Below are 11,654 nucleotides of genomic sequence, written 5' to 3'. Positions count from 1 at the left end.
GTTGAATTTCTGATTCAATATCCGGTTCAATTATAGTTTTTACACCTTCATCTTTAATTGGTTCTTCTTCTTTAATTCATGGATTGGAAGAGGATTTAGAACACCTGCCGTTTGCTTTTATTTTTTTGTACGATCCATTATATAGTTCAATTTAACCGATGATCGAATTTTCATGAATCGATAATTAATTACAGTGATGAGAAAAAAAATCTGAGAGAAAAGGAAGGTGGTTTAGCTGGAGGAAGAAGAAGAGATGTTTAGGATAGTTTATTTTTTGATTTTAAGTTCAAGGGTATATAAGTAATTGAACTATCCAATAGACACCCCTTGTAAGGTCACCTAGGACGGGAAAACTATTTTGTATGCCTTGAAAGTTTTTGGTATGCCTAAAATCATAGTTCTAATTTTTCTCGGCTAGAGACTTTGTAAGCCACTCACTAGGCCCGTCTCTGGGCTTAAATATACTATTACATTATTGGAGAACAATTAGTTTATTTTATATACTTTTTTGATGTAATTATACTTTTCGTTTCAGATAACCAAGTGTTTACTTATAGCCAAACGGTAACTCCATGGTAGTTTTGGGCACTAAAAGAAAACCTAAAATATTCTAGGGTGGGAAGAGTGAAGCATACGGTATTTGAGTCCCAGGATCAGAGAAGGAAGAATCAGTAGCAAAAGTCTCGTACTTTTGTTTCTTTTTGAGCAAGGAAGAAGATTTTATTGAATAAAAAAGAAGTACACAAGACTCAAACTACGCACCTATAAAAAAATAACAACTTAATTCCTTCTCTCATGAGTCAGGATATTACCAATCACACTGAGGGCTCATGCCACCTCGTTTGAAACTTAATAATAATCGTACCTAACTTTTTTTGCAATCTTATCAATTGTATTATTATAAGATATATTTTGGAAAGATACAGAGCAATAAGACCTTAAAAATTTTAGGGTTTCCTGGCAGTCGGAATGAACATTCTTATCTTTCCATTTTAAAACCCTCTAATCTATTACAAGATATTTTTCCGACAATTCAAAATTTTGATCCAATGAGAACTTTTAGAAGAACAGGGAAATCAACTTGATTTACACCACTGACTCTTGTAGAGTAGGTCATTGCTTCCAAGAATCTCCCTGCAGAATCACAAATGATCAAATCAAAGTTTGCATTTGAATTGCTAGATAAGAAAAAAACATCAATATTTATTTTGATCCAATCTTCAAGGAGTTTTTTCCATTTTGCCTCATGATGTATGCAGATTTCGTTTTGAGCATTATTATAAATGTTCATGCATTTTATTTAAATTTTGATTATATTCACAATGTTATTATGACGATGCATCTTATTATCAGAAACTTCTTCACATTTGGTTTTTCATATCTGCCAAGTGGTACAGGAAGCTATGTTGTCTAGGTGATTATTAGTAGCTTCTATAGAGCTATTATCTGCAAACCAAGAGACAATTGAGTGCTTGAGGGAGGAATGATTGTTCTTGGATGGTGGAAAGCAGGTTATACACCAAAAAATATGGTATATGTGTGGTGACATCTACATAACAAGTGAGACTTGTTTCCTATTCTTGGTTGCAGAATGTGGAGAGACTATTGATGTATTTTCTTAATTTTCCCAATCTCTTATTAATAATAAGACTTTCGTGGAAACAGTTACATAAAAATTGCTGAATTTTATAAGGAACCTCCATGTGTCATAGCTTGAGACGCTTGTTTTTTTTTTTTCGATACTAAGAGAAATTTATTCATTGATGTAGTTCAGTTACAGGAGGTTTGTCAAGATCAATTAGCCTTTGAATATCATGACTAAAATCATCTGAGTATTCAAAACTAAATCTTAATATTCTAGCTTATATTAGCCATATTATTGTACTTCCTATTAACTGAATTACAAAACCAACTACTTAAATGACTCAACAAAAACTTAATATCCAGGATGATAACCTGATTTTTCCAATGAACATAATAAATCTTTTCATTAACAAATTTTATTAGTACTTCACTGTCTGACTCAAACTCTACTTTATCTAGACTTCTAGCAATGACCCAATGTACTACCTTCTTCGATGTCAGGCACTCCAGCTCCTCTATTTCGATATCTTCAATCAATCATCCATTCAAATATATCTCCCTTTTAACTCCAAAACATCCACCTGCATAATCTCTAACAATTAGTACAATTCCATGATCCTTAGTTTCTTTAATATAAGAGGCATCCAAATTTATTTTCCATTAATTTGCGTCTGGTGGTTTCCATTTTTCCAACTGCAACATAGTTACATTTCTTACAACTATATCATCTCCAACAAGGCTGTCATTAACCAGAGAGTTAATACCTGCAATGGTTACAGTTTGTTGGGCTCAATATTTTGAAATATCAAAGAATATATATTTTTCCAGATTGTCCAAACTGTAAACATAAGTAATTAAGTATAAAGTTTTCAGATGCATACTACATGAAACACCACTCTGTTGAGGACCTGCAGAAAACCAAGATATGACCCAACCATGGAAATCACCAAAATCATTCAAGACATTGACAACATTGATGTTAACACCTAACCAAGTAGATATAACATATGGTCAATCAATGAAAATATGATCAGCTGTTTCCATTCGAGCAGTATAAAAACTCCAGTGAACATCAATGTTTGTTTTATACTTACTAATCTTTTGTCTAGTTGGTACAATCTTTCTTATACATTTCCATATAAAAAAATTGTCGTATGAGGTATCTTAAGTTTCCATAAGATTTCCACACATGAGAAGGTATACCAGGAATACCTACAGAACAGTTCAAAATATCACTTAAGATATGCACTTTTTATTGAAATATTTCCCTTCCTATCTGGTGTCCACATAAGTTTATCAAAACCAATGGAAAGAACATGCGTAACAAGAATTTTAGATGCAGAGTCAGGATTAAACAAGAAATTAAACCAAATGGGTATTCCACATTCTAGTCCTATAGACAAACGGACCACAAACAAAATTATAAGAAACGGAATTGATAAGACCTTCGGCATAAATAGGAGGATGATCCAACCCAACAACTCAAGTATTCATCCAAATACTAATATTAGACCAACATATCCCTTCTTAGAAGATATTTTATCAATGATCTCTCTACGTCTGTAGATGTTCCTCCAGACCCAAGAACAATTATCATTTAGCTTATCTCGATGGAGAAAACCACAAGAACTATAATATTTTGCTTCCATAATTTGATCCCACAAAGCATCAGTTTCAGTACATGATTCTCATACTAATTTTTAAATAAGAGTATCGTTAAAAACTTCAAGATCCATAAAGCCTAGACCTCGTAATTTTTTAGGCTTATTTATAGAACTCCTAAAGCCGCTGGTTCTCTTGGAGAAAGTTATCTGCATACCGAGAACTCTGCTATTTGATCATTATTCTATATACAGAGTTGGTAATAAATTTACCACACCTATTTAATGACCATCTAATATATTTTATCTTTGCCAGATCTGGGGATTCTGATAGTAAGGATTTTCTGAACCTGATCATGGCTGAATTGGCTATTGAGCTTTTGAACATCCCATATGTTGGTACCCCTGTCTATGAAGTCGGAAACTGCTGCATTAGAATACGTGGAGATAATTTTATTTGTATTTGGGAACTATTTATGTTTATGATCTTTAATTGAATCACTATCTTTCCTATATATATATAATGAGATTTGACAATTTGGAGACTTTTTTGTATGCTTTTCCATATCCATGAGCTTTTTTTATTTTTTTGTTCTTTTTTTTTCTTGTGATGAACTTCAAAACAAATCTTAAAGTTAGTGTTGATGATGGTCATATTTAATTACAAATTGAGCAAAAATTTAGATCTAGTTAATTTCAATTTAGGAAATAATTTTCCAACGAGAGGAAGCAAATTCACCATCGAACCTACAAAAATAAAGAAATAGAACAAGGAACATAACATATGATTAGAGAATGAGCAATTGTAATGACGAAACTCTTGGAAAAAAAGATCGATCATAAAATGGACTAGGGTTCAGTCTATGACTCTGCGAATATAAGCAAAAAGAGAAAATAAAAATAAGAAAAATACTTCACCCGAAAAACATCTAGCCCGGGAAAGCATTTTAAAGCTAGAATGATAATTTAGACCAAATTTATAAAGTAAAAAAGTTATCCTATTAATTTTAATAAATAAAATTATAGGATATATATCTATATATTTTTTTTAAGAGACGTATTTTGTTCCACGACACATATAACTGTCTCGTACCAGAAATATGAAATATAACAAAAATGGAGATATGTTGTACTGGCATTATTTTTTGAAGTTCTATAATTTACGATGAGTGCTCCATGGCTCTGCTAAAGGAAATGTTGATTATATTAGGATTCTTTTTTGAGATATCTATGTTTTTACTATTTGGAGTGCGTTGTCTGGTTCCAAAGAAATGCAACACATTTCATTGGAAAGTGCAAATCCTCGGATTTAATTATCGACTATGTGAAGACTTTTATTTATAATTGGTGCGCTAGGTTGGTATCTTTGAAGATATTTGTCTTACTACAGTTTCTAAGCAATTGGGACAATGTCATAAAATAATTGTAATGTTTTCATTTCCTCATTTTTATGCTTTACTATACGGTTGAACTTGGTTTTAATTTCTCTCAACTTCATCTCTATTTTGGTGGTGAGCTGATTTTTTACTATGTTATGGCCTTTCGAGTCAAGAAAAAAAAAAGGTGTGTCCACATAGTAGCGTAAACAGGCATAAACAAGAACCACAAAAATTAAGACTCGGACATGACTACCTAAACTAGACTAGGTATTATAAAACTTCGATAAATAATTGTCTTGGGACTACTAAATTCTATTAATTAAGCGAAGTATTAATTTATCGCTAAGTTAATAAGTTATTAACATATCGAAATATACAAGTTTTAAATTTTGAAAACAAGTGTGTCCATAATTTTATTATAATAACAAATATTTAGATATTTATTTTCAATTCAAATAATTTTCTAATAGTTTTATGGAATATTATAAGACTGTAGTTTATATATTATGTGCGTAAATATATATGCTTTGATGTAAAATAACAAGAAGAAGAACACAACAAAATCACTCTGGAACTTCTCAGGGACTACAAATAATCAAACATAAAAGTCAAATATTATATAAATGTGAACAATAAACAAAAACTTTGGATTCCCATCTTAATAAGGAACCATAATGTGGTGTTATTATACTAATTATTAATTTATATATAAAATTTAAAATATGTATTATCTTATAAATTTAGCGGGGTTATTAGTTTAGCACACTGGCCTAAATTGGAACCGGTGAAAAATATTATTTTAGCGAAGTTATTAATTTATCGCGAATTAATTGAACGAAGTTCTACTGTATAGGAAATTAGGAATCAGAAACTCGAACACCTTTTTATTAATTTGGTATTTAGGCCCGCCCATTTAGTCCCTTCGCCAAACCCATACCATAAACAGATACACTGATCGTCTATAGCTCGTTGGAAGAACAAAGACGGTGCCTTGAGTTCCTGACGTAATCCTGGTCCCATTTTTTGGAATATTCAGGAACCTTATTCGTTTAGGATTCTAATTCATATGTTTCTATAATGCCGCTACTCCATCTCGTGTAAACAGATGGCCTGGGAGTACTAAGATTATACGTATTTCAGTCTATAAATCTTTCCTTTCATACTTTTAAATTCATTATGATGTGCGGTGCGAAAAGAGGTTTGGTATACGAAGATGATGATTTTGATACAGAATTTAGCATAGAGCAGATGAAACGTTTTTAACTTCAAGGTTCCGGGAAATTAATGAAGGATCATGTTGAACGTCCTTGTAAATGTCAAAGAAAAAAAATCTCATGCCCGCTTAGTTTCATATGACACGGATACTGAAGAGGATGATGAGATGATACTAGCACTGGCGGCTTCAATGAAAAACTTGGCCACTAGTACTGTTTGTCCAACCTCAGACTCGGACCTCCTCGTGCAAGAAGATCACGTATCCAAAAGTCACTAAAGAGCCGAAGGTCGAAAAGAATCTTCTTTGCAGAATTGAGGTTCGACTTCCTGATGGACATAGAGTGCAATGCAGTTTCCTTCGAATTGATCCGATTCAGATGATATGGTCTTTGATTTTGTTGACTGTAAATAAATAATACTCTTCTGAAGTTGGTTTGGTAACTTTTAGTGATTATATCTTGTAGTTCTCCTAATTTTACAGAACTTTTAATTCTCTTTTTTTTCTGTTAATATTTTTCAGTTGTTGCATGAAATTACTATATGAAAATTCTTATTTCTTAAAATTTTATGTGCATATGAAATATCAACAGATGATAACTTGAGTTCAATTATAGTGGGTCTCTTCCTTCATGTGCTTTTGTGTTTGGTTTTATTTTTTGGCTTTGCTCATTATATTACATTACACGAGCATATCATATGTGCTTTGATCGTCCGCCTAGCGGAATTTACTTTTGACAGATCCAATCCAGTTGTTATGGTCTTTCTTTAGCTCCCAGTTTGACGAAGCAGAGTCTCGGCCTTTTCAGCTGACTCAAGACATCCCAGATTCTTGAATACGATGGCAAGCAAATGTTCGAGGAGTCTGGATTAGCAAACTCAATGCATGATCTCTTTTACTTGGGATTGAAACTTAGCACAATGACGATTGAGATTTTGTTTATAGATTATGTTGAGTTCTAGGAGAATGGTCATGCGAAAATAAAAAACCTTAGCATTGATGTTGTTGTGGAATTTCTTTAAGAGAACAATTAGAATAGACACTTGATAAATTTTAATGTAATCATGATTAAGGAAAAATTATTTTAGAGAAAATTAGAGTTTATTTTGTTTTTGGAAAAAATAAGAATTAGGGTTTATATACAATTGTTCCATTTGTGAGAATATTAAAAGAACAATGATAATCAATTTTAAGTATAAATGATTAATAAAAAAGTTAGGATTTATTTTGATTTTGAGTAAGAGGAAGATTTAAATTTAATTGTTAAATAAAAAATTAAAATTTGTTTGTTTTTTTATATCAACTTTTGACTTTCCATTTTAACTCAAACTTTTTGGATTATAGTTAGTAAATGTATGGGCTATATTTAAGAGTAGCCTATTTTAATTATATATGATTTAGTATGCTATTCTAGTCCTACAGTCAAGTTTGTGGGAAGAAAGACACATATCCTTTTTCGTTTTACTGCTTCAATTAGTTCTCTTTTGAAGCATGTTTTGTTTATGATGGCTAAGTTGTTTGCACATCGATGGGAAGCTTGGGGTAGCGTCGATGAAGATGATACTCACGCAACACAGGCTGCATTGATTCAGGCATCTCCAACGTAGACCACCTGAGGCCCCAGTACGAGTAGGACGCATCGGACGAACCGAATGGAGAATGAAGAAACGAGGAAGGCCGAAATTAACCTGGGATGAACTGATTAAGCGGGACCTGAAAGACCGAGGCTTGGAGAGAGAGTTGGCTCTCGATAGAACAACATGAAGGACAGCGATCCACGTGAAAGAGGTATGTACATGAGGTGCGTGACTGGACCCTTCCTTACCTTTGATTATTCGTTAGAAGCTTTCTCTCTTAATAGGACTGTGCAAACCACGAACTAGTAAACCATCATGGCAGAATTGTGAAAGGGGGCATCCCTCTGTAGCTCTGCAGATCGTGAAGGGGAATTACCCCGTAGCCCTGCAGCTGGGACACGAAGTACGTGGCCCCATCACCGAAATGGTCGCGAATGCGTAATCCCATGGAAGTGATGGACCACCACACCCTCTGTGCCGAAAACGAACAAGACACGGAAGGTGTCAAGGCTTACTCTTACCTTTGGGTAAGTTACGTCTCGGCCCGCAGACAGCCGGTGTAAAAACTTCGTCGCACCCTTGGGGATACGGTCTTTCTGAGACAATATCCCTGCTCGACCCGGTACTTGTTACTGGAAAAAAGTTTTGGTTTTGCTTTGGTTTGGCTAGGTTGTTTGCACAATACATATGTCGGCTCAGGTTATCTGACAAAGTAACTTAGGGATGCAACAAACCAAGGTTTGTATCCTGCCCACAATGAAAATTAACATTTCCTTTCTTTTTTTCTCCATTCCCAAATGCATTGAGCATGAAAACCACTTCAAGGTGACGTCTAACAGAGTCATGGAACACCCATATGAAATTATAGAAGTTCAGAAAATAATGCCATACTGACCTCTTAGTTTCGCAATACAGAAAAATATGTTGATTATTCAACAACTTTTTTGCAAAGTAAACACCCATTTACGGTGATAATATTTCTGTAGGAGTCCATGGTTGAAGCTGCATTATATCAAAGGTTGGTTCCAATAAAAGAAAAGAACCTTTTAAAGATTATTTATTTTTCTTATTTTTTTTGAAAGAATATATTTTATATTAAAAGGAAAAAGCCAGAGGCTAGAAAACATCCCAAGAACAATCAAAAAGATAAATTATACATGAATGATCATCTCCCAGTGATGGAGAATTTGATCAGTGGTTATGAACTTGAAAGTGTCCAGGTCACAGCTCCATAAGACCACACTTTGTTTGATCAGAAACTTAAGCTCGGCTACACCCTTAGGTCCACTACTACCAAATACTCTGTGGTTTCTCTCCCTCCAGAGATTCCATATTATAGCATAATGCATGATATCCCATACTCTTTTACATCTCCCAGCAAGAACATTAGTATCCCAAGCATTAAACAGTTGCAGTACCGTTTCCGGAATATGCCACGATATATGAAATGCTTTAATGAAATAATCCCAAACCTCAAAATAGTAAGAACAGTGCAAGAGCAAGTGATTAGAAGTCTCCATTTTGTTGTCTCAAAGAGGACAATTAACACTGGCCACATCGACACCCCTGTGTTGCAGCATCATTATAGTAGGAAGTGAATTATAAAATACTTCCCAAGTGATAAAAGTAACCTTATTTGGTATTGCTTTCTTCCAAGGAAATCTTGCAAAGTTGCAGCTTGACTCTTCAGGTGACAAAGCCTTGTAACACGTGCTTGTACTGAAATCATGTAGCACTTCCACTTCGTCATCTTCATCTGTAAACAGTGGAACTACCCCCAAATCTCTCTTCAAAAGATCCTATTCTAATTTCTCATTTGCATTTAGATGCGATTTCCTAAAAATGCAGAACCATCTTCCCTCCTTTACGGCACCAGCCACCACCATTTGCTTATCTTTTACTGCCTTGAATATTACGGGAAATCGATCTTTCAAAACGCCTCTACCGCACCATTTATCATACCAAAATCTTATCCCTCTTCCATTATTCAGTTTAAAAGAAATGTGATGTTGAATTTCCGGGACAAGGTTAGATACGTTCCTCCACAGGCTTCTACCTTGTGCTGAGTTATCTTCTGTTGGTAAAGCTACATCTTCATTAACTTTTTGCTTTTGCTGGATGATTCTTCTCCAAAGTGCAGTTTTGGTTTTAGAGTATCGCCAAACCCACTTAATAAGCAGTGTTTTATTGGTGTTTCTTAAAATTTTTAATACCAAGCCACCATTAGATTTAGAGACACACACCTTTTTCCAGGAGACCCAAGCCGTTTTTTTCTTTCCATCCACTGCACTCCATAGGAAATTGCGCATGAGCTTTATCAACTTCTTTTCAATGGTAACAGGAAGGTGAAAAAGGGATAAAAAGTAGATATATAGGAAGACAAGATAGACAGTTCTTGATAAGAATGAGTCTACCAGCCTTATTCAAGAATTTCTTTTTCCAAGAAGATAGCTTTAGTTCCATTCTCTCTAACACAACATCCCAAACAGATATACTTCTAGAGAGTGCACCAATAAGTAAACCCAGGTACTTAAAAAGTAGCTTCTCAGTTTTACACCCTAACTCTTTAGCCAAAAGATCAACAATATTGTCAGCACCCACACTGATCATAGTACTTTTCTCTAAGTTGAGTTTCATACCGGTGAGTGTTTCAAAAATATCTAAGATGATGAAGAGTCTTTGCACTTTCTCCACAGATGCATCAATGGAAATCAAAGTATCGTCAGCAAACTGAAGGTGAGAGATCATAGTACCATTATCTGCAACTTTGAACCCATGAATCTGATTTCTTTCAACAACTTAGATAAGATTTCAACCACCAACAAGAAGAGGTAAGGAGAGAGAGAATCACCTTGCCTTAATCCTTTTGAGGCTTGAATATTTCTGTTGAATCACCATTAACCAAAACAGATAGGTGTGGAGAGGAGATGGACCATTTAATCCATGTTATCCATTTAGAACCAAACTCATGGTTTTGCAAGATATTAAAGAGAGTCTGCCAATTCACATTATCAAAGACTTTCTCCATATCTATTTTGCATAAGATTCCAGGATTCCTTGATTTCAATCTGCTGTCCACACATTCATTAGCAATTAGAACCCCATCTAAGATTTGCTTTTCATGTATGAAAACACCTTGAAAATCAGATATCAAAACAGGCATAACAGACTTCAATCTATCAGCTAGCACTTTAGAAATTATCTTGTAAGCACTACTTATCAAACTAAGAGGTCTATAATCCTTTGGAGTGCAAGAATCTTCCTTCTTTGGGATTAAGGTAATAAAAGAGCAGTTTAATCTCCAATCAAGAGAACCAAACCTGTAAAACTCATGCATCATCTTCATGAAATCCATATTAATAATACTCCAACATCTCTTATAAAACTCGGAAGAAAAACCGTCTGGACCCGGAGATTTATTGCACCCCATATTTGTAATTACATTAAAGATCTCTTCTTCAGTGAAATCTCTTTCCAGCCACACTTTAGAATCCAGGGAAGACACCACAGAACCACTCTCATCAAAAAGACTAATATAATAATTTCTAATCTCCTCTTTAATGATATTCAAGTCAAAGCAATTCTCCCCCTGAATTTGAAGCTTAGCAATAGTGTTCCTCTTTCTTCTAGCACTAGAAATTTTATGTAAGTAAGCTGTATTATCATCTCCCCATCTAAAACCATTTTTCTTAGCTCTTAATTGCCATTTCCTTGCTTCAAGAACTTCAATACATTTCAGTTTGGTCTTGCTCTGCAACCTCTCCTCAAATTGATTATCTTGCAGTGCACCACTCTCTTCCAGCAAATTGAGCTCCCTAATTATATTAGTGAGTAATTTATTTTCCCTTCCAATCCCAAATTCAGTAGAACCCCATTGTTTAACAAAATACTTAAGATTATGTAGCTTGAGGAAAAATATGGTGCTAACACTACCAGAGAAATCCATAGCATTCCATCACAAAGTCACATTATTCACAAAGTCCTTTTGCTCCACCCTTGACTTTCCAATTTAAAGTAAGGTTTATTGTTAATTGAAGGATGAGTACATACCACGATAGGGTTGTGATCTGAGGAAGTTCTTGTAAGTACAATTTGGATCGCATTTGGGAAGCATTCATCAAACTCTACATTGAATAGAAATCTGTGAGGATAGTGTGTCCATATATAACTAAATGCTATTTTTATTGTAGTTGTTTTACCAAGTGTGTCCATGCTATTTTCCGACGCGTTGATCGTTTATAACCAAGATGAGGATAGTGCAAATGTTCATGAATCTCTATACAATCACGTTTCATGAACA

The 11,654-nt window shown here is 34.2% G+C and overlaps 1 protein-coding gene across 1 annotated transcript; it reads right to left on the bottom strand.

Annotated features, from left to right (window-relative positions):
- Window positions 1-9,153: 9,153 nt before the first annotated feature.
- Window positions 9,154-10,102, bottom strand: LOC113290558. Its single transcript, XM_026540149.1, has 2 exons — window positions 9,769-10,102; window positions 9,154-9,638 (listed from the first exon to the last, which is right to left on the bottom strand). The coding sequence occupies exons 1-2, from the start codon at window positions 10,100-10,102 to the stop codon at window positions 9,154-9,156; spliced, it is 819 nt and encodes a 272-aa protein (XP_026395934.1).
- Window positions 10,103-11,654: the final 1,552 nt, after the last annotated feature.

This window comes from Papaver somniferum, chromosome 6 (assembly GCF_003573695.1).
Source record: "Papaver somniferum cultivar HN1 chromosome 6, ASM357369v1, whole genome shotgun sequence".
NCBI lineage: Eukaryota > Viridiplantae > Streptophyta > Magnoliopsida > Ranunculales > Papaveraceae > Papaver > Papaver somniferum.
This window is presented reverse-complemented; position numbering and strand designations above follow the sequence as displayed.

What these genes read in the sequence shown, in the direction of transcription:
- LOC113290558 (XM_026540149.1), bottom strand. Translation starts at nt 10,102, where the DNA reads ATGATCTCTCACCTTCAGTTTGCTGACGATACTTTGATTTCCATTGAT. An exon ending in GAAATTCTTGAATAAGGCTG is followed by an intron (nt 9,639 to 9,768) that starts GTAGACTCATTC and finishes TATGGAGTGCAG; the next exon opens with TGGATGGAAAGAAAAAAACG.